This window comes from Oryctolagus cuniculus, chromosome 11, assembly GCF_051225735.1.
Source record: "Oryctolagus cuniculus isolate XC-2025 breed Fujian yellow rabbit chromosome 11, ASM5122573v1, whole genome shotgun sequence".
Taxonomy (NCBI): domain Eukaryota; kingdom Metazoa; phylum Chordata; class Mammalia; order Lagomorpha; family Leporidae; genus Oryctolagus; species Oryctolagus cuniculus.
In genome coordinates this window covers 30,595,569-30,619,541 of record NC_142877.1, presented here as the reverse complement: position 1 = coordinate 30,619,541, position 23,973 = coordinate 30,595,569, and the positions used below count along the sequence as shown (strand labels likewise).

At 45.9% G+C, this 23,973-nt stretch overlaps 1 protein-coding gene across 8 annotated transcripts in view; it reads right to left on the bottom strand.

Annotated features, from left to right (window-relative positions):
- The window catches only part of SHLD1 (shieldin complex subunit 1), a 120,833-nt gene that overhangs the window by 95,127 nt on the left and 1,733 nt on the right, over positions 1-23,973 (bottom strand). For 3 of the 8 annotated variants that reach the window (XM_008256284.5, XM_089307256.1, XM_089307260.1), the window contains exon 2: positions 15,289-15,470. In XM_008256284.5, coding sequence (XP_008254506.2) covers positions 15,289-15,470 — 182 coding nt within the window. Of the gene's footprint in view, positions 1-15,288; positions 15,471-17,365; positions 18,540-18,599; positions 18,705-23,973 lie in introns of those variants that run through there. The other 5 variants (XM_089307257.1, XM_089307255.1, XM_089307259.1 and 2 more) reach the window with 5 other exon arrangements.

The following is a 23,973-nucleotide window of genomic DNA, read 5'->3' as shown; positions in this document are numbered from 1 at the left end:
CATGTATCAGATATAGAACAATGTCTAGAACATACAAAGAACTCCTTTTAGCCAATAACAAAAGATTAAGTAACATTTTTTAAAACAGGCAAAGGATTTCAATAGAAATTTCTCCGTGTCTATTGTTGATAAGACAAATGGCAACAAACATGTGAAAAGATACTCAACATCACTAATCACCAGAAAAATGAAACTCACACCCATTTAGTATGGTCACTGTCTAACGAATAGAAAGTGAGAAGAGTTGAAGGATGCAGAGCAACTAAACTGTGCTCTGTTTGGTAAAACCACATTGTATATTTTTTCAACTTGTATATTTTTCTAAGTTGAGTTTTGAGAGTTCTGTTTATATTCGACACTGGTCCTTTGTGAGATTTGGGATTAGCAAATATTTTCTCCCAGTCTGTAACTGGTCTTTTCATAATCTTCACAAGGGCTTTCACAGAGCAAAAGTCTGAGAATTTTCATGAGATCCAAAAATATTTATCAATTTGTTTTGGCTACTGTGAGGGTGGAGGCTTCCCAGGCCAGGGTGTCTGGTGCAGTGCTGTCCCACCTGCTGGTGCACCCCAGAGAATGTGGGCAGGAGAGAAAACTCTGGGACTCAGGAAGACAAGAGACCTCAGGCCTGGCTGTTGGTTGCACTGGCAGAATCCTCTTGCATGTGGTCCCCTGAACACCTGGGGATCACTGAGCAGAGGAGGAAAGTCTTGGGTAGCCAAGCAGCAGGGGACAGTGCTTTCCCAGGCCACTTATTTTTAGTGGCCTTATTCCTATCAATCCCCCTTGTTGGGTGCTAGGCTTTCCTGGTGATGTTGGACGGGCAACCAGTCTATCCTGGGGAGATATGAGCCTAGCTGGTGGGTCAGGATTCACTGGGTATGTTCACTTTCTTCAGTTGAGGAGGAGGACATAAGATACCTGGCCACTACATTCTTCCTCCAACCCTGGGGCCCCTGACCAGTTCACCTTCTTATCACGTCTCAGAGTTCTCCTTTAGTTGTTTCTTGCATTTCCAAGATGTATACTTATACTTAGCAGGGAAAAGCAAGGAGAAATAGGATTGTGCCATCTTGTTGGCAAAGATTCCAAAACATATTTTAAATCTCACAATCACTCTTTAATGCTACTGTAATTTCATCAAAGCAGAGAAACTTAAATCCTCTCGTCCTATCTTTGCCAAAAAGAATACAAGTATGAGACAGTATTGTGATACAGCAATTAAGCTGCCACTTGGGCACCCACATGCCATATCAAAATGCCTGTGTTCAAGACCCAGCTTTGCTTCTGGTCCAGCTTCCTGTTAAGCAGCAGTGATGGCTCAAGTAGTTGGGTCCTGACCACCTACATTAGAGACTTGAATGGAGTTCTGCCTGGCTATTGAAAGCATATGGGGATTGAACCAGCGAATAGACAATCTCTCTCTCTCTCTCTCTCTCTCTCTCTCTCTGGTGCGCATGCATGTCTTCTGCCTTTTAAAATAAATCCAAAAATAAATAAATAAAACTTTTTAAAAGTACTTTTCACTTGGCAAATGTACAAAGAAGAATGAGATGTCACCGTTTATGCTTGTCTTCCAGCCTGCCATCGACCAAGCAGGATAAATGGAAAAAGTTATATAATGCACACCTAACAGTGGTGACCTGAAGGCAAATTAGTTGCTCAGATTTCAGCCAAGTAAACAAATCTCTAAGAGCTTTAACTTTTACTTCTAGTGCACAGATTAAAGGACAAAGGCTTCACACACCTGATACACGTTTCCCAGGCAGGCTCGGGAATGTGCACAAAGCAGACGCTGGAGGGCAGCAGACATTGCTCAATGGCAAGACCGCTCCGTGCACCAACTCCAGGCCAAGGCTCAGAGCAGCTGCTGTTACCGGCTAAAAATGTGCAGTATTATTTTAATCCCTTTTCCCCCAAATTCTACTTTTAAAATTGTGCTGGTCCATGAGTAACTTCCTCATATTTTTACTTATACTGTGCCTGACATTCTCTAATATTTTCTAAGCGCTCTTTGTAAAAGAAAATTCTGGCGCTCATTTCAGCAGCTCACACACTAAAACTGGAATACTACAGTAGATAAGCACGGCCCTTGCACAAGGGTGACAAAGAAAGAAAATTCTAGACAAAACAGTAACAATATACTGGGAAGATGTGGGGGCATATGCCTGGTTATTAGTATTTAAATTTGCCCCTCAGTTGTATCAATTTATAAGCAAGAAATAAAAATCTCACAATACTACAAAATGTGATAGGAATACGTTTTCTTTAAGAAAATAGCTTCAAGGGGCTGGCGCCATGGCTCACTTGGTTAATCCTCCACCTGTAGCACCGGCATCCCATATGGGCACCGGGTTCTAGTCCCGGCTGCTCCTTTTCCAGTCCAGCTCTCTGCTGTGGCCCAGCAAGGCAGTGGAGGATGGACCGAGTGCTTGGGCCTCTGCACCCTCATGGGAGACCAGGAGGAAGCACCTGGCTCCTGGCTTTGGATTGGCACAGTGCCGGCCATAGCAGCCATTTGGGGGGTGAACCAACGGAAGGAAGACCTTTCTCTCTCTCTCTCTCTCTCTCTCTCTCTCTGTCTATAACTCTACCTGTCAAATAAAAAAAATTTAAAAAAAAAGAAAATAGCTTCAAAAGTGATCTTTAGGGGTAGCCTTAAGGCCATAATCTGATACAATATTATTAGAGAAATATTTGCTGACTAAACAACTCCACTGGGAAAACACTTTCTACCTGATGGTTAATACAGGTGTAACATTCTACCCTCATTGCATTATAGCTCCTTACAACCATTCGTTTCTCTACTATTTTCTTTTAAAGGAAAAAAAAGGGGGTGTTTTGCAAGATACTAGTTTGTTCTAGACTAAACAATTTCCAGATGAGAGTTAAATCTGCAGGATCGGGGCCGGCACCACGGCTCACTTGGTTAATCCTCCGCCTGCGGCACCGGTATCCCATATGGGCATCGGTTCTAGTCCTGGTTGCTCCTCTTCCAGTTCAGCTCTCTGCTGTGGCCCAGGAAGGCAGTGGAGGATGGCCCAAGTGCTTGGGCCCCTGCACCTGCATGGGAGACCAGGAGGAAGCTCCTGGGTCCTGGCTTCGGATCAGCATAGGTCCAGCCATAGCAGCCATTTGGGGGGTGAACCAATGGAAGGAAGACCTTTCTCTCTATAACTCTACCTATCAAATAAATAATAATTTAAAAAAATCTGCAGGACCTACAGAAGAACATTTGCTTTTTTTCTTGAAAGCTTCCTGATACTATCACACACACACATACTATCATATACACACACTATCATACGCATATACCATCAAACCCAACCACAATCACAGGCATGTATCTGTGCCCAAGACAGATTAAATCTGATGACAAAGTCGCAAACTGATGAGCAAGGCACCATGATAAATATTTAAAATCTTATCAAGTTTCACTTACACGCTTTTCATTTATTCATTCAAAGAGTGTTTACTGAGCACCTACTGCATGACAGACACAACACCCTAGGTGTCTAGGTTTAGCAGGCAACAGCTACAGTCACTATGTGATTAGAGAAGGCAGAGAGCGAACCTCCAGTCAAGCATGGAGGACCCAGGAATGAATCAAAAAGCACTTACCCTTAAAACACTGTTCCAGTAAACTGGGTTTCGTAACTTCAAGTAAGTTAGCACCCAGCTATCAAAAACTCCATGGAGGGGTGGACACTGTGGCACAGCAGTTAAGACTCACTTGGGACCCTCAAATTCCATATTGGTGTCATCTGATCCCTCTCTTTCTGCTTTTCAAACACATAAAAATTCAGATAAATAAAAAATAAAAATTCCAGGGGGCGAAAGAGCAGCCAATCAGCATACAAAAAGCAACTTCAAATGGCAAAGAGCCAAAAATAAGAAGACTTCTGGAGGGGCCAGCACCACAGCACAGTAGGTTAATCCTCCACCTGCAGCGCTGGCATCCCATATAGGCGCCAGTTCTAGTCCCAACTGCTCCTTTTCCAATCCAGCTACCTGCTAATAACCTGGGAAAAGCAGCAGCAGAAAGCCATGTGCTTGGGCTCTGCACCCATGTGGGAGACCCAGATGAAGCTCCCAGCTCCTGGCTTTGGCCTGGCTCAGCCTTGGCCATTGCGGTCATTTGAGGAGTAAACCAGCAGATGGAAGATCTTGTGTGTGTGTGTGTGTGTCTCTCCCTCTCTCCTTCTGTAACTCTGCCTCCCAAATAAATAAGTTGAAGGAAGGAGGAAAGGGGAGGGGGTGGGGGAAGGAGAAAAAGGAGGGGAAAGGATAAGGGGAGGGGGAGGGATAGAGGGAGGGAGAGGTAGAAGAGCAGTGGTAGTTCTGGAGCCAGATGAAAAAATGTCTTCTGTGTAGATAAAGTTACCAAAGGTTCCACTCATTCCAGTAAATGGAGTTAAAATTCCTGACTTGCTTTCTTCCCTGGATTTTAACAAATGAAGCTGGATTCAGGGCCAGTAGTGGAGCAGCAGGTTAATGCCCTGGCCTGAGGCACCGGCATTCCATATGGGCACCTGGCTGCTCCACTTCTGATCCAGCTCTCTGCTATGGCCTGAGAAAGCAGTAGATGGCCCAAGTCGTTGGGCCCCTGCACCCGCGTGGCAGACCTGGAAGAAGCTCCTGGCTCCTGGCTTCCTATCAGCACAGCTCCAGCTGTTGTGGCCAACTGGGGAGTGAACCAGAGGATGGAAGACCTCTCTCTCTCTCTGCCTTTCCCCTCTCTGTGTAACTCTGATTTTCAAATAAATAAATGAATCTTTTTAAAAAAAAAAAAAAAAGAAAGAAAGAAACTGGGAAAAAAAATGAAGCTGGATTCTACCTAGTGAGAAGAAGTGAAGTGAGAAGGCAATGCCTTCTCTCCAGGTGGTTCGCAGGCAGTTATAGCTTCTTCCAGAGAGGGAAAAGCAGTATTAAGGGAGAGCTCAGTGAACAGAGGGTGCAATGCTGGTCAAGTGAACCAGGAGTTACCAGCACCTGCTAACAGTGGGCAGACATTCAGTTAGTAGACAGAGGTAGTAGGGAACCACAGTGGTCTCTGCAAGCATCCAAAGCCTGACACCTAACACACAGTTTTTAACCACATCTGGATAATATATTTCTTTTAGTATTCCGCTTTTGAAGTCAGCCTGACCCACGCTTAACTCTGAGCTTCCCATCATTTTTTGTGTGACATGTTAATATATAACCAGGGGCTGGCGCTGTGGTGTAGCAGGTAAAGCCATCACCTGCAGTGCCAGCATCCTATATGGAGGCCGGTTTTTGACCCAGCTGTTCTACTTCCAATCTAGCTCTCTGTTATGGCCTGGGAGAGCAGTGGAGGATGGCCCAAGTGCTGTACCCATGTGGGAGACCTGGAGGAAGCTCCTGGGTCCTGGCTTCGGATCAGCTCAGCTCCGGCCATTGTGGCCATTTGGGGGTTGAACCAGCGGATAGAAGACTTCTCTCTCTCTGCCTCTGCCTCTCTGTAACTCTGCCTTTCAAATATATAAATATATATATTTATATAAAACCAGCCTCTCTCAGCTCTCTCAGGCTTCATTTCCTCACGGGTAACATGGAGATCATAATAGTTTTTATGGGGCAGGTGCTGTGGTGTAGCGGGTAGTGCTGGCATCCCATATGGACCCAGTTCGAGTCCTGGCTGCTCCACTTCTGATCCAGCTCTCTGCTATGGCCTAGGAAAGCAGTAGAAGATGGCCCGAGTCTTTGGGCCCCTGCACCCGCATGGGAGATCCGGAAGAAGCCCCTCACTCCTGGCTTCGGATCAGCACAGCTCAGGCTGTTGCGGGCAACTGGGGAGTGAATCAGCGGATAGAAGATTCTCTCTCTCTCTCTCTGCCTCTCCTTCTCTATGTAACTCTGACTTTCAAATAAATAAATAATCTAAAAAAAAAAATAGTCTTTATGTACTTCTTGGGGGTGGTTGTGAGAACTAACAGGAACAATGCGTGCGACAAGCAATTGGCAATGCAGTAACAGCACCACTTGGGACCCCCCTCCCTTCTCAGGGTACTGGGCTCAAAGTCCCAGCTCTGGCTCCCAATTCCAGCTTCCTGCTATGTGCACCCTGGGAGGCAACAGGTGATGGCTACAGTAGTTGGGTCGCTGCCATCCATGTGAGATACCCAGATGGAGTTTCTGGTTCCTAACTTCGCTGGCTCAGCTTTGGCTTTTGTAGGCATTTGGGAAGTGAGCCAGGGAGGGGATGGAAGTTCTCTCTGCCCCGCCCCTCTCCCAAATAAATAAAATATTTAAAAAGGAATATTGCATGCAAATATGCCTGAATTGCAAGTGTACAACAAATGATATACTATCAATTTGTTGGTCTTCTCTTGTGCAGTGTTGTCTTAGAAATATACAGCAATGAACAAGACTAGTGATGGTGCTTGGCAATTATAATCAGGTTGCTTTCTTAGCCTTTAAGAAGACACAGCTGAATGACAAGGCATAATGAATGCTCACTTGGAGGAAAACTGTGAGGGCAGCCACAAGGTCACAGCTGTGCACCTGGACTCTGCAGATAAGTGCCCTGTCGATGTAGCTGGTGATGGGAGCATGGCCTGTTTTTTCAACTCAGTTGGGATTTCTTTTTAAAACCGTATCTGTAGGCAAAGCGCACGGAAGTAAACAAGTCTTTCTTCTCACAGCAGGTGTCCTTGGAATTCAAAAGTGAGGCACAAGGAGATATGCCACAGATAGCAAAGAGCATTCTCGAGCTTTTCAAAATAATTCCTCTGTTAAGCTGCTATCATCTCTGTGTCTATTTAATGTAATCTACAACCTAGCATTCTAAAAGACAGAATTCTGCTATTTATCCTAAAAAAAGGGGTGGGATGGGGAGGGGAGTACTAAAGTTGTAGTTAGAAGTAGCATTATCCAAGAAAGAGGGATTACCAGGTTACTACATGACTTCGGCTGATTTTCTTCATTATCCAGGAGCTCGACTTCTCCATGGGGAGAATGAGAGCACTGGGTGAGCTCAGGGGCTCTCAGACCCCTTTTGCTTGCCTGGAAGCCCAGGGCGTACATGAGCTGAGAGGATGCACAGGCTGGCGAGACCAAGGCATCCACAAACTCAAGACCCCCTCCAATCTCAAGCCTGTAGCTCTAACAGGGCTGTCTGGGGCGTTGTTTGAAAACAACCAGACTAGTAGAGCCGCGCCACCTGCAGTGTCACAGCATCCCATATGAGCGCTGGTTTAAGTGCCAGCTGCTCCACTTCTGATCCAGCTCTCTGCTGTGGCCTGGGAAGGCGGTAGAAGATGGCCCAAGTCCTTGGGTCCCTACACTCATGTAGAAGCTCCTGGCTCCTGGCTTAGAATCAGCGCAGCTCTGGCCATTGCGGCCATCTGGGGAGTGAACTAGCAGATGGAAGATTCTCTCTCTCTCTCTCTCTCTGCTTCTCTGTAACACTGCCTTTTAAATAAATAAATAAATCTTAAAACAATAAAAGAAAAAAGAAAACCACCAGCCCAGAGGGATAGCCTCAGTCACACTCAGGGTTTATCCGTCGCTGCTTGAGCCACTCAGGACACATTGCTGCCCTCCAACAGCAAAATGCAAAGAGTTCAAATTCCTGTTTTGGAATAAAAATTCAGCCTAGATGACTGAATCTGTTCAACTCAACCCAGGAAGGGACAACAAATGCCAAGATGCACCTGCCATTCAGAATATTCGAATCTTCCAAATGGAACCCAGAAACTTGGTTTCAGAAGATACCCAACTTGGCTCTCAGTCACTGTCTCTTTCTTTGCTTTCTTCATCATATTTTAGGTGGAGTCTATGGGGTACTGACTGATTAGCTAGCTACTAAATTGGAGATCACTTAATGCACTGACAAGAAGGAAATGTCTTTATATTTACACGTCTAAAACGTACCCTGAATCATATTTTAAAATAATACATCCAGAATTTTATAATTGTTATTTAAATTATACTTTGAGTTTTGGGATCTAAGAGTTTATAATTGCTTTTTTTAAAAAATTTATTTATTTATTTGAAAGGTGGAGTTACAGAGAGGCAGAGAGAGAGAGGTCTTCCATCTGCTGGTTCATTTCCCAAATGGCCGCAACAGCCAAAGCTGGGCTGATCCGAAGCCAGGAGCCAGGAGCTTCCTCCAGGTCTCCCACGCAGCTGCAGAGTCCCAGTGAGTTGGGCCATCTTCTACTGCTTTCCCAGGACATAGCAGAGAGCTAGATGGGAAGTGAGTCTCAAAGTGCTGCCCATATGGGATACTAGTACTGCAGATGGCGGCTTTACCCACTACACCACAGCACCAGCCCCTATAATCGCTTTTTTACAGGAATAAAATTTTATAGAATTGCAAAGATATGCCACATAAATTATAGAGAGGAAAAAAGACAAATCTTCATCTATTCTTTAATATTAAAATTCCTTAGATGGAGGCAGGTGTTTGATGCAGAAGCTAAGATTCCACCTGGGACACCAACATCCCCTATTGGAATGCTGGGGTTCAAGTCCTGGTTCTGTTCCCCATATTGGTTTCCTGCTTATGCACATCCTTAAGCAGAGATGATGGCTAAGTACTTGAGTCCCTGCCACACACATAGGAGACTTAGAATGAATTCCAGGTTCCTGGCTTTGGCCTGGCCCAGCCCATGCAGTTGCAGGCATTTGCAGAGTGAATCAGCGGATCTTTGTCTCTTTGTCTCAATTTCTCTTCCTTCCAAATAAATAAAATAAGAAGTTTTAAATAAATAAATGCTTTAGATAAAATGCCTAAATACACAGGTTACAAAATGGCCTTTGAAGACTGAGTTGTTGACAAATTCCCACAGAAGAATAAAGGGGCATTAAACCACCATTTACTTTAAACTTATAGCCATCTGCCAGCGGGAGTCTTTAATCATCAAAGACCTATTGTGTTTAATATTCCATCCACTGCATACATTCAACGAATTTCCCTGACATTGCTCTTAGAAGTTCAAGTTTGAGGAAAGGGCCGAGATTTCCTACATCATACAAAAATGTCTAAACTTCAGGGGGACCTTTTGTCCTGTACTAGAAAGCACTTGGGAGCACTCTAGAACAAAAGTGCCCTGGGGCCCTGACAACATCTGCCACAGGAACTGCCCCAAGACCACCAAGCTACAGGGTACTAGGGCTGTGCCTCTAGGAAACTTCTGTGACCTTTCTTTTGAGAGGTCCAACCAAGATTATTTGTCCTTTAACTTGGTTCTTCCATTGTGTATACCCCTAGACTTCCTTTGAGGCCAGCAACAAAAGTAGAAGGAAACAAGTATCTTAACAGGGATTTCGAGCCCATCAACAAGTCTGGGCTTGGGCCTAATTGGTGGATTCAATTCCACAGTGTCTGGAGTGGCCTGGAGTTGTTGGAGAGGTGGGGGAGGAGAGCACATTTCAAAAAGGGGGACAGTCAGTGAAGGCACCAAGGGTTGGTTTAGCCCGAAAACCAGAGTCGCAGACAGAGGCCACTGGGGGCCTTCGCTCAGTTGGCACACACCTGCAGGGCCGTACCCATTGTTAAAGTACTGCAGTACTGTACTGGTTGTTAAATAATTGAACAAATGCCGGGACACCGGATTACAGAGTCCTGCAGAGAAGGCAGAAGAGCTCTGATTGGAGCTGGCAGAGAAGAGCAATACGGAACATCTCAGAGGGATTCAAACAGAGGAACGCAATGCAATGGAGACTGTCCCGGCAAGACCTTATGGCAGCAGTCTTCTGTCTTATTTCACCAGAAGGGGCAAGGGGAGGGGCCTCGTAACCCTGCCCCTGGCTTGGGTGTAAAGTTTATTCCATCAGCGCTTCATGAGAAGTGGCTGCCCTGCCTGGGAACTTCAGGACAAACTGTTTATTTAGGCAATATGGCAATATATGGCCTGTTCTTATCTCCTTTACATACCTGGCTGAAATGATCCAGGGTTTGTGGGTTTTTCTAATACTCCTGGATTTTAACCAACCCATTCACCTCCGGGAAAGTGCTCATAAAGTCTTATGTCTCTTGCCACTTAACCCTCCTCCAGGGCACAAACAGTGAAAACGGTAGTTGGGCATGTAAGGTAAGGACAGAGAAGTGTCCATCAGGTTTGGCTCTGGGGGAAGATCATTGACATATGAGCAACAGCAGGCTCAGTCCATGGGTCACAGGGAGCAGAGGCCACATGTGCAGGATTGGGGAACAGTTAAAAGATGAAGCAGTGGAAAGAAGGAACGCAGGTAGCTCCCTCAAAAAGCCTGATTGGGAAGATCAGGACAGTGCTAGGTCTATGGCCAAAAGCAGCTAGAAGGGAATCCTTACAAAAGTTACATTTAAGCCTGGTCCAGATTCTTACAACCTAGCTTTTGCAGTGGCCCCTACTGCCACCCTTCTCCTGCCTACTATTCTTCCAGAGGTCAGAACCATAACACTGACTTCAACCTTGAAGGTGGGACCTTGATACCCACCAGTAAGACACCTGCACATCTGGATGCCACCTGCCTGGTTTCTGAGTATTTCTTCTGGCTCAGCTATTGCCAGCAGTAGGCTATTCCACTCCATTAGTGTAAACCCCATCTCCTTGCCAACTGTGTTCCTGGCTTTTGACAACAGGGATGATTTGACTGAATCCTAATGGTCAGCTCCTGGCTCTTATTTCATTCAGTAGCTGGAGGAGCCAGATCCTTGGTTCACCTTCAGACCTCCCTCACCTTCTCCCTTTCCACTGTAAGCAATCTGCCACACTCTGCCAGTTCTCGAGACAGCTGTATTTTGAGCCAAGTACAAGCTTCACAAATGTGGCCAACAATGTGCTTCTCTGAGTGAGGACCAGGCTGGGCACAGACCAGTGCAGTTACTTTAAATGACTACCTTACTAGCAATCTTTGACTGAATTTACCCATCCCTAACTCAATTTTCAACACTGAACAACAAACAAACCAAGAACAGCCCATTTCCTTGGGAACAGAATATGTTAAGAATCTGAAACAGGGCTGGCGCCACAGCTCAATAGGCTAATCCTCCGCCTGCGGCGCCGGCACACCGGGTTCTAGTCCCGGTTGGGGTGCCGGATTCTGTCCCGGTTGCCCCTCTTCCAGGCCAGCTCTCTGCTGTGGCCCGGGAGTGCAGTGGAGGATGGCCCAAGTGCTTGGGCCCTGCACCCCATGGGAGACCAGGAGAAGCACCTGGCTCCTGCCTTCGGATCAGTGCGGTACGCCGGCCGCAGCATTCCGGCCGCGGCAGCCATTGGAGGGTGAACCAACGGCAAAGGAAGACCTTTCTCTCTGTCTGTCTCTCTCTCTCTCTCTCACTGTCCACTCTGCCTGTCAAAAAATTTAAAAAAAAAAAAAAAAAAAAACATTGATAAGAGCCTGCTGAAGGGCTATAGAAGACAACAGAAGCCAACAACTACCTATAAACATGAAGTGATGGGAAGGAAATGGAGTCAAATGGAATGAAAGAAAAATGGATTCCTAAATGTAAAATTAAAAACCCAGGTCCCCAGGGTTTTGAGAATTTTGAGAAACCTGAGGTGGAAAATGGTTGGACCCTTGGAGCTGGCACTGTGGCCTAGCAGGTTAAGTGACCACCTGTGATACCAGCATCCCATATGAATGCCAGTTAGAGTCCCAGCTGCTCTGCTTCCAATCCAACTCCCTGCTAGTGGGCCTGGCAAAGCAGCGAAAGATGGCCCAAGTGCTTGGGCCCCTCCTGTCCATGTGGGAGACCTGGATGGAGTTCCAGGATACTGGCTTTGGCCTGGCCCAGCTCCTACAACTGAGGCCACTTGGGAAGTGACTCAGTGGATGGAAGATCTCTCTCTCTCTTTCTCTCTAACTCTGCTTTTCAAATAAACAAATAAATCTTAATAAAATAAAAATAAGGAAACGGTTGAATCCAAGTAAATCAGGCTGGACTATCAGAACAGTGCCCAGTCTCAGAGTTTAGGGCTGTCTGCCTCAAGTCCATTGCTTGGTGATGACCAGATTACCAGCAACAACCTCTCCTAATTTGCTTTTATAAATAATCCCTCACAAAAGGTAGCATTTCAGGGACATCAGAGAGCCAGGGTTCTCCTCCTCCCTCCTCATGTTCCCCTTACCCCCCACAATCTCCCTTCTACCTGCCCCCTGACTTCTGATATTTCACTGCTCCTTTAGGTTAAGGCTACACTTGAGGCTACAGTTGGTTATTTGTATTTTAGTTTAATTTTCAAATTGTTTTGAGAGATTTTCAGAGCAGACTCAAGAAGGCCCTGACCATCTAAGAGACAGGGAAGAGGCCCAAGCAAGAGGAAGAAGGAAAGAGAGCTGGACCCAGACAGGGCACAGAGTGATTCACCTGGCCATGGAGTGCGTATTATGTACATTTTCTATCTCAGCAGAGAGGGTACAGTTCATACCACTGACCAATAGTTTACAACTGACTGTGACAAGTGGCTACAGTTCTGCTGGGTCCCCATCAGTCACACATTTTAACTTTTCCTCTGGGGAGCAGAGGAGACCTGACCACCTCCTCTTTCAATACTGACCACACCAGGGGGCTAAGTGTGGGCTTCACCTAACTCAGTGCTGTGCATGACTCTCCTTTTACATGGAACTTGCCCAGGTTATCCAAACCAGCCTTAAGCTACATACAGAGGTTAGAGGGAACAGAGACTTTTTAATGTTATGATGAACTTTAGCCCTAAATCCATACGGGCTTATCTCAATGAAATAACAACATTAAGGGTTAGCATTTGCTCTTTCATTAGTCATATAAGTATTTACTGAGTACCTGCTGTCCTGGAATTCATATACCAGTCAAAGGAAATAAACAATAAATTAGGGACAGATGTTTGGTGCAGCAGTCAAGGCACTATTTGGGACACCAAATCGGAGTGCCTAGGTTTGAGGCTCGGCTCCACTTCCAATTCCAATTTACTGCTAATGTGCACCCTGGGAGGCACAGTACTGATGGCTTCAGTACTGGAGTCCCTGCCACCCATGTGGGAGACTGGGACTGAGTTTTGGACTCCCAGCTTCACCTGGCCAAGCCATGGCTCTTGTAGCCATTTGGGAACCAAATCAATGAATGGAAAATCTCTTTCTTTCTGTCTCTGTCTCTGTCTCCGTCTGTGTGTGTGTTTCTTCTCTCTGCCCTTCAAATAAATAAAAGTTTAATAAAGAATTAACAAACAAATGCAAAGGGTATCAATGGCACTAAGTGCTATGAAGAAAAAGGAAACTGGGCAGGAGTGTCAGCGAGAGGTGGCGTAGCTGTTACCCAAACACAGGAGGCAAAGGTAGGCCTCCCTGGGAAATGAGCATACAAGGCAGAAGCAGGTATCTGCTGTGGCAGAGGCACAGCTGGGAGGCTGGAGCCCAGTGAGGGAGTGGAAAATGGTGGGAGATAAGGTCAGAAAGGCAGCAGGTGCACAGCCCAGAGAACATGCGTACTTTAAGAAGGACTCTGACATTTGCTCTGAGTCAGATGAGAAGCCCTATCTGATTTATATTTGAAAGTATCCTTCTGGTTGCTATGCTGATAAGAGCTTTTTGGGGGATAAGAACAGATGCAGAAAAGCTAGTGAGGAGGCTGTAATACTAATGCATAAAAGGGATGACAGTGGCTTGGATCAGGGTGGTAGAAGTGGAATTGGAATCGGCCAAGATAGTTTAAACTCTACATTTATTCTAATGGTAGAGTTGGAACAATTTGCAGATAAGCTGGACGTGAACCTTAAGAGAAAAAAGAAGTGAGGATGACTCCCAGATTTTTGCTAAGCGAACAGAAGAAGGCAAATGCTTTTTTGAGCCAAGAAAGCCTCAAAACACAGGTACATATTGGCGGGGGAGGGCTTGGGAGGAGATGGAAGAATTACAAATTTGGTTTAGGATATGCCAGGTTTAAGAAGTCCAACACATATCAAGTGATGATGTCAAGTACACAGATGGTCTAAATGTCAGGCTACAGGTCCAAGCTGGAGATAGAAATTTGGAACTGAGCAAGGTACTAAGGGCATTTAAGGTCCCCATATTGGATAAGATCGCTCAGGGAGTGATGACAAGAGAAGCAATTTGAGAACTCAGTTCTGAAGTTCTCCAACATTAAAGGCTGAAGAGATAAGGAGGATCCAGCAACAGAGAGTGAGAACAAGAAAAGTGAGAATCATGAGAGGCTACCTCCCAGAAGCCCAGAGAAGAAAAGATTCAGAAAGAAGAAGGTCGGGGCCTGCACTGTGGCACAGTGGGTAAAGACACAGCCTGCAGTGCCAGGATCCCATATGGGTGCCAGTTCAAGTCCCGGCTGCTCCACTTCTGATCCAGCTCTCTGCTATGGCCTGGGAAAGCAGTAGAAGATGGCTCAAGTCCTTGGACGCCTGCACCCACGTGGGAGACCCAGAAGAAGCTCCTGGATCCTGGCTTCAGATTGGCGCAGCTCTGGGTGTTGCAGCCATCTAGGGAGTGAACCAGCAGATGGAAGACCTCTCTCTCTCTACCTCTCTCTGTGACTCTGTCTTTCAAATAAATTTAAAAAAATCTTTAAAAAAAAAAAAAAAACAATGCCAACAACAATATTGACTGAGCACCATGCAAACACTGTGATGAGTAATTCACTTTGCCCCTGAGTAAAACCTAATTCCTGCATCGCTGTTGTGTAGATGATTCTGGAGCTTAGAAGGGAAGTGGCAGGCCCTAAACCATAAAGCCAGGAGCAGCAGAGCTGAACATTAACCCAGCTTTGTGGACCTTAAGATTGGGCAATGAAGGGATGAAAGATGGGCTTTACAAACAGAGGTGGTCACTGCCTCCTGCAGGAAATTACCATGAGGCCTCAGGAACAGACTTTTTGGCAATTCAATCATAAAAACTTACGCAGATGTTGTTACTTAAACCTAGAGTGTACTTCACAAAAGGAATACTGAATATTGTTGTCAGCCGTAACCCATAACAGGCCTACACTGCTATTTTCTGTAGTTTAGAAAGAACAAAATACAAGAAACAATTCTGCCATCTCCTTGTTGTGGGTGGTGTCTCCTGCCTCTGAATGCATTTGGATGGAGATCAGAAAGGGAGCAGGAGATGGAAAAAAAAAAAAAAAAAAAAAAGCTGTGGGAAACAGCTCCTTGTCACTGTCACACCAGGGAAGCCGTCCTTTGAAGTCCCACCACCAACAGCTTTGCTTAGGTTAAGTTGCTTTTCTACCTAAGACAACAAATCATTCCTTAGAGACCTGCTATTGGAAGAGATGGAAACCAACCAGCACACAGCTGTGTATTTGCCAAGTTTTCCGTTTGCTGTTATTTTGTTCTAAACTCTGCTTTTTACCTGGATCCACATCAGAAGAGCAAGGAAAAGAATGGAATTCCACAGAGCTGAAAGCCTCACTGTCGGGCTCCTGGCAGGATCTCTGCAGCACATAATCTCTGACGTCACAGGCAGATGGTAGGTCCAGTACACAGCTCTCTTGGGACTGGCTACCTGGGGTGGCTTCCTGGGCCTCCATAGTCCTGCCATAGGCAAAAAGAAAAGAAAACAAAACAGAACACTTCAATACAGAAGACGCTACATGTCATGAGCCTTCACATGAACCACAGCCTGAAGAATCTTCGAGATCAAACAGCAGTAAGAACCAATGGTCTTCCTTGTCTGCTTTCACTCAGAATTTGTTTACCATGTTTTCTCATTCTTTGAAAGAAGTACCCAGAGCATAAGGAAGTCACTAATAATTTCAGCTGGGAAATAAGCTGCAGTTTTTTGAAAGGGGGAAAATTCAATCATAGAGAATGCCCATCCCCAACAGACATAAAAAACTACGCAACACTGTGATTGAAGGGCTAGAAGAATGTTTGAGGATGACAAGGGGAGATGTCCATGATATAATAAATGTAAAACACTTTAAAACAATAGGTAGCATTTTACAAAATAAATATCGTGCAGGGGCAGGTGTTTGCCTAAGTGGTTAAGATGCCATTTGGGATGCCCATTAATGAAGTGCCTGGGTTTGAGTGCTGGCCCCCACTTTTGATTCCAGCTTCCTGACAATGCTCACCCTGGGAGGCAGCAGGTAATAGCTCAAGTACTTGGGTCCCTGCCACACTGATAAGAGATCAAGATTGAATTTCAAGGGCCAGCGCTGTGATGTAGCAGGTGAAGCGGCAGCTGGCAGTGCCGGCATCCCAGATGGGTGCCGGTTCAAGTCTTGGCGAATCCATTTCCAATCCAGCTCTCTGCCATGGCCCTGGGAAAGAAGAAGATGGCCCAAGCCCTTGGATGCCTGCACCCACATGGGAGACCCGGAAGAAGCTCCTGGCTCCCGGCTTCAGATCAGCACAGCTCTGGCCATTGCGAACCAGCAGTTAGAAGACCTCTCTCTCTCTCTCTCTCTGTCTGTCTTCAAATAAATAAGTCAATCTTTTTTTTTTTTTTTTTTTTGACAGGCAGAGTGGACAGAGAGAGAGAGAGAGAGAGAAAGGTCTTCCTTCTGTTGGTTCACCCCACAAATGGCCACTACAGCCAGCGCTGTACCGATCCGAAGCCAGGAGCCAGGTGCTTCCTCCTGGTCTCCCATGCAGGTGCAGGGCCCAAGGATTTGGGTCATCCTCCACTGCACTCCTGGGCCACAGCAGAGAGCTGGACTGGAAGAGGAGCAACCGGGACAGAATCCGGCGCCCTGACCGGGACTAGAACCTGGTGTGCTGGCGCCGCAGGTGGAGGATTAGCCTATTGAGCCGCAGCGCCAGCCCAAGTCAATCTTTTTTAAAAAAAAAGATTGAATTTCAGGCTTCTGGCCCTGTCCTGGCTCACCCCTGACTACTGCAAGCATTTGGGGAATCAACCAGTGGATGGGAGCTCTATCTCTGCCTGTCTCTGTCTCTGTTTTTCAATTAAAAAAAAAAAAAAGAAATATCATGTGCAGGATGTGTATGTGTGTATGTGTGTGTGCAGTAGAGAGACATAAAGGTAGGGGGACAAAAAAAGCCAGTTCAGTAGATCCCAAGTGAATTTCAGAGGTTATCTGGGTAGGGAGATTACAGGTGAATTGCATTCTCTTCTGTGGCCTACTCAAACATGCATTCAGTTGATTATTCAACTGGCCAGGCCTGGTGCCAGGCCCTGGGATACAAAGGTGAATGTCATAGCCTCTCCCCTCCAGGAGCTCACAGTTTGGGGTTTTCCAGACACAGAGACACATCATATCAACAGAGTGAGTCAGGACAGAGAAGATCCCCAAAAGGAACAGAGGACTTTCTGGAGGAGGTTCTCTCCAGATGTTGGAGAGGCTAGGCCACAGCATGAACAAGAGAAAAGCTGGTTTGGACAACCCCTAGTGGCATGGGGAGTTGAGACTTTAATGTGAGAGTCAAGGAGAGGTCATGTACTGAGCAAGTGAGGAGGGACAAACCTTGTGATGTCTGCTGGACGGCCTGCAGTCCTCCTCCTCCTGCACGAGCCCTGGGAAGGCCGGCAAGGCCTAACTGCTGTCAGCAACTTAGATATAAAATTCTCTCTCTGAGCTCCAAAGACCACAAGGGTAACTGGCTGAATTTGGCATTGGGACATTTGTCTAAAATTAGATGTCCCCTACCCTTCCTGGGCCTGTGTCCATTTGTGTGGCATTAGATTCTCTACTAGAGGGTTCTTTGCAGTACATATAGCCCTGGCCACTGTCTATGAAATAAATACACACCTGAAGAGACCCTCTGCTACTCTTGTCTCATAAGATGCTGTCATTGGGGCTGGTGCTGTGGCATAGCAGGTAAGGCCACCACCGCTTGCAGTGCACAGCTTCAGCCATTGCGGCCAATTGGAGAGTGAACTAGTGGATGGAAGACCCCCCTCTCTCTCTCTCTCTCTCTCTCTCTGCCTCTCCTCTCTCTGTGTAACTCTGACTTTCAAATAAATGAATCTTTAAAAAAAAAAAAAGATGCTGTCATCAATAAATCTGATAGCCACCACCGATAAATACCATGGACCGCTATGCCCCATGCAGAGGAGTGGCATGGTCAGATCTGCAGGTCTGACAGCTGGATAACAAGTGGATCTGCAGGGCTTAAGCCTGCTTAATATTGAGCAGGTAAGCTCATAATCAGCAAGAATGCATTCACCTGCAGTGGTCCAGGTGCTAGAGGAAAAGCATGTGACTTAGGTAAGGACCTGTGGATCAACAGCGGGGAAGAGGTTAAGAATACGTTTTGGGTATAAGTAGGGGTGAATATGTGGCCCAGCGGTGAAGCTGCTGGTTAGGATGCATACATCCCACTGCTCAATACCCAGCTCGGGCTCCTGATTCCAGTTTCCTGCTAATGCAGATCCTGGGAGGCAGCAGTGGTGGCTCAAGTAGCTGGGTCCCAGCCACCCATGTAAGAGACCTGGACTGAGTTCCTGGCTCCTGGCTTCAGCCCTCCTGGTCACTGCAGACATTTAGGGAGTGAACCAGCAGATGGGAACACTCTCTAAATATATGTCAAATAAATTTTAAAAGCTTACAAAGTTTTTTTAAAAAAGAGAATATATTTAGAAACTAAAATCAGACTAGAACCTAACAACTAAATGGAGAAAGAGGATAAAGAGCAGTTGAGAGGTGAGTACTGTGGCCCAGTGGATTAGGCCACCACTTAGATGCCAGCATCCCATACCAGAGTGCCAGTTTGAGTCCTGGCTGCTTTGCTTCTGATCCAGCATCCTGCTAACGCATCCTGGGAGGCAGCAGGTAATGACTCGAGTACTTGGATTCCTGCTGCCCAATGGGAGACCTAGACGGAGTTCTGAGCTCCTGGCTTCTGCCTGGCCCAGCATGGGCCGTTGCAGGCATTCGTGGAGTGAACCAGTAGATGAAAAACCTCTGTCTCTCTCTCTCTCTCTCACTCTCTCTGCCTTTCAAGTAGATGAAAATGAATAAACATTTTTAAATTTTTCTTTTAAAAAATAAAACATTAAAGCAGAGCTGAGAGTCCCAGGTGCCATGAGCTTTGTTTGCAATACCCCTATGAGGCAGGAAATCCTATTATTACACTCATTTACACTCAGACTCAGTCAGAGAGAGAAGTAACTCACCCTAGAAAACATCTAAAAAGCAGCCAAGCCTAGATGAACCCAGCCTCCTATCTCTACACAGCCTCTGTGCTGTAGCCTAAGCCACCGCCTGATTAGGCAAAGACAGGGCTCATAGGAAAACAAACCCACAGGGAAGCCTGGCAGGATCCTTCCCGTTTGAGGACACGCAGTCACATGCTGTTGTGGACATTCGCGCAGGCAGAGTGAGTCAAGGCATCAGTTGATTGCTCCTGAAAGGAGTGGAGTGATCAAGGTTCCCAGAGAGGCAAGAACACCCTGTCTTTTGGCAGCTGCTGTGTTAGTCAGCCAGGCTCAAGGTTTCAGCAAACACCTCTGCGGCAGGCACCTCTGGCTGCCCCTTCCCTCCGCACGTTACCTAACCCTGAGCTCTGGAGGTTTCTGGAAGGGAACAAACAGGTCGGTGAACAATATCAGCACACACCGCCCGCCTGAGAAGGCAGCCATCCGCTGAGGGTGTCCGTGTCACTGCTGATATAAAGCGAAAGGAAACCTTTTGGAAAAGCAGCACACTGATGGAGTACCATGTCCTCACTTTTAGAATCATGTGTAAGGAGGGTACTTCAGGAAGTTTGTGGAAAATTGAATTAAAAGATGCATTTATTTTGGGGTAGCCATTTGGCCTAGCAGTTAAGCCACTGCTTGGGCAGTTAAGACACATCATCCCACATCAGAGTGCTTGGGTTCAAGTCCAAGCTCGGCTTCCTGCTCATGCTCACGATGCGAGGCAGCAGTGATGCTTCAAGTACATGGGTCCCTGTCACCCACATGGGAGACCCAAATGGAGTTCCAGGCTCTAGGCATCAGCTGGCCCAGCCTGGCCACTGCAGATATTAGGAGAGTGAATCAATAGGCAGGAGTGCTCACTCTCTCTCCCTCCCTCCACACCCCTCTCTCGCTCTTTCTGATTTTCTGCCCCTCAAATAAACAAAAGTTTTTTTCTTTTTAAGTACATTTATTTTGGTGCAAAAAATTTCAAAATCCATGAATTGTTGTTTCACAATTCACATTTTCCAAGAACTTTTGGAAGACCCTGCAACACAAGGATTTCAAAATTTTGTACCAAAATAAATGTATCCTTTAAGTCCATTTTCCATGAACTTTTTGAAGAAGTACCTTGGTATTAAATGCCATATACATCACAAATCAAAATAAATAAATAAACAAATAAAATGCCTACTGAAAGCAGAATCCTTTTTATTATCAAATAAGTATCTATATGTATCAAGTTCATTGTTGGGGACTCGATGCATTTGCCCAGGAGAAGCGAGCAAAGGGGACAGATGAGATCCTTTCTGCCACCTGAAATGAGCTGGCCCAGCAAGTAGAATGCAATGATTATCCTGTACCTCTTCAGAAATGTTTGTTTTCCTCTCTTCACTGTGCTTTCACTATACAGTCTAAATACCCTTCTCTAATACTGGGATTGGGCATCAGAAGTGCCTGTGGACAAAAAAGAAAAAAATCTACCTACCAGGAGAAGGCAACCATTCTCTTACTTCTCTGCAGAATCTTTTTTTATTTTTTAAGATTTATTTTTATTTAATTTGAAAGGCAGAGAGAGAGAGAGGTGTTTTCCATCTGCCGGTTCACTCCCCAAATGGACACAAGGGCTAGGGCTAGGCTAGGCCAAAGCCAGGACCCAGAGCTTCTCCCAGGTCTCCCATTGTGAGTGCAGGGGCCCAAACACTTGGGCCATCTTCAGCTGCTTTCTCAGGCACAGCAGAAGGGAGCAAGATAGAAGTGTAGCAGCCAAGCCAAGCCGTGGCTCAATAGGCTAATCCTCCACCTTGCGGCGCCGGCAAACCGGGTTCTAGTCCCGGTTGGGGCGCCGGATTCTGTCCCGGTTGCCCCTCTTCCAGGCCAGCTCTCTGCTATGGCCAGGGAGTGCAGTGGAGGATGGCCCAGGTGCTTGGGCCCTGCACCCCATGGGAGACCAGGAAAAGCACCTGGCTCCTGGCTCCTGCCAGGATCAGCGCGGTGCGCCGGCTGCAGCGGCGGCCATTGGAGGGTGAACCAGCGGCAAAGGAAGACGTTTCTCTCTCTGTCTCTCTCTCTCACTGTCCACTCTGCCTGTCAAAAAAAAAAAAAAAAAAAAAAAAAAAAAAGTGTAGCAGCCAGGACTCAAACCGGTGCCCATATGGGATGCTGGCCTCGCAGGCAGAGGCTTTACGCACAATGCCACAATGCCAGGCCCCCTGCAGAATCTTACAGACAAAATTCCAGCAGGGGCCATACAGAAGAAGTAATTTAACTTTTTTTTAGCTAATTTTTTTTTTAAATTAAGGCACTTTCCATCCCAGTATTGTACATAATTTCCAGATGTAAACAAAGAATTATACAATGAACAACCACATAGCTGCCACCTCTCCTTTCCAATTAACATTTTACTATGATTTCCTTTATCATACAATCATCCATCTACCCAACTCTCATCCATTAATCTATCTTTTTAAAAATACACCTGTCTAGGACCAGCACTGTGGCATAGTAGGTTAATCATCTGCCTGTGACACCAGCATCCCATATGGATGCCAGTTCCATTGTCAACTGCTCCTCTTCCAATACAGCTCTCTGCTTATGTCTTGGGAAAGCAGTAGAAGATGGCCCAAGTCCTTGGGCCCCTGCACCCACGTGCGAGATCTGGAAGAAGCTCCTGGCTCCTGGCTTTGGATCAGCCCAGCTCTAGCCATATGGCCATTTGGGAAGTGAATCAGCAGATGGAAGACCTCTCTCTGCCTCTCCTCTCTCTGTGTAACTCTGACTTGCAAATAAATAAATAAATCTTTAAAAAAGAAAAAGAAAAAAGAAAAAAAGAAACCCAGGCTTGAACCCCAGCTGTCACTTTTTTGGCTGTGTCACCTTGCACTAGTCACTTAACATTGGCGTCTTCATTTTTAAAAATGGTTATCTTCTATCTATCTATATGAGTATGATAAAGTAAATGGGACAAACATAATTAGTAAACCTGGAACATGTTATTTTGGAGTTTCTTATACTTATGTTGCAAGTTTTTTGAAGGTATAAAGTTATATCAAAATAAAAGGTTGTAAAGTATGAAAACTTTGTGACACCTGCTATCCGCACAGCTGGTCTACGTCCTCCACAAACTTCTCAGAAGAGCCTAAAATTGGCTCATTTCCTCAACTTCACCAGCTCCCCAACTCTACTCCATAACTTGCAGAAACTCCTTCTTCCAATGCCCTGTTTCAGAAGTCCTTCTCCTGACTGCCCTCTCACCTCTCGGCCTGTTCCTATCCTGCATCTCCGGGTAGACTTCCTTGAAGCTTGGCTTGAGGCGTGTGCTCGCCTTCCTCTTCCTCCTCTGAGACACTAACGGCCACCCAGAAACTTTGCCCCAGCCCAGCTGGCCCAAGCTCAGTGGTCTTGCATCTCCTGTATAACTCAGCTACACAATGGAAGAAGAGCAAATACCTCCCAATACACTTTTTATCTCCAGTACTACCCTGACATCAAAGCCAGCTAAATATCACAAGAAAACCAGAGACCAATAGGATAAACATAAAAAGGCATCAGCATAGCACTAAAAAATTAAATCTAGCAACATAAAAAAATACACCATGACTAAGTAGGACTAATTCCAGGAATTCAGTTATTTTAATATCCAAAAATCAATGTAAAACACTATCTTAGTAAAATAAAGAAAAAAACAACACACACACACACACACACACACACACAAGCATTTGACAAATTCAAGCACCCCTTCATAATGAAAGCACTTAACAAACAAGAACTAAAAGGAAACCTCCCCAACCTGATAAGGGGCATTTGTGAAAACCCCATAGCCAGCATCATACTTCATAGTAAAAGATCGAAAGCTTTCCCCTTGTGATCAGAAACAAGATAAGGAATGCTGATCATGCCATTTCAGCTTTGTACTCAAGGCTTTAGCCAAGACAATTAGTTTCGAAAATGAAATAAAAGGCACTCAGGTCGGAAAGCCAGCAGTTAAACTACCATTATTAGCAAAAAGAAACAAAAATGATGTCACATATAGAAATCCCAAGGACTCTACTAAAAAAGAACTAGCAGAACTAATATGTTAAAAAAACACTGCAGGATGTAGGATCTTTACTTAAAGAAAAAAAATTATATGTCCGTACAGTAGAAAAACAATCTGAAAATAACATTTAAAACATAATTCCAGGTTGGCGCCGCGGCTCACTAGGCTAATCCTCTGCCTGCAGCACCAGCACCCTGGGTTCTAGTTCTGGTCAGGGCGCTGGATTCTGTCCAGGTTGCTCTTCTTCCAGTCCAGCTCTCTGCTGTGGCCCAGGAAGGCAGTGGAGGATGGCCCAAGTGCTTGGGCCCTGCACCTGCATGGGAGACTGGGAGGAAGCACCTGGCTCCTGGATTCGGATTGGCACAGTGCGCCAGTCACAGCACGCCGGCCGTGGTGGCCATTTGGGGGGTGAACCAACGGAAAAAGGAAGACCTTTCTCTCTGTCTCTTTCTCTCTCACTAACTCTGCCTGTAAAAAAAAAAAAATAATTCCAGGGACTAGCATTGTGGCATGGCAGACTAAGCCACTTGCAATACCAGCATTCCATATCACAGTACTGGTTCAAGTCTCAGATGTTCCACTTCCCATCCAGCTTCCTGCTAATGTGCCTGGGAAGGCAGAGGAAGATGACCCAAAGATGACCCGAGTACTTGGGCCCCTGACACTCCTGTGGGCAATCCAGATGGAGATCCTGGCTCCTGCCTTCCAACTGACCCAGACCTGGCTGTTACAGCCAACTGGGGACTGAACCAGTAGATGGAAGATCTCTCTCTCTCTCTCTCTCTCTCTCTCTCTCTCTCTCTGTATCTCTCTGTTACTCTGCCTTTCAAATAAACAAATATTCTTAAAATACAATGCTTAAGAATATATTAAATAAAAGGTACACTGAAAACTAAAAAAGATGCTCAAAA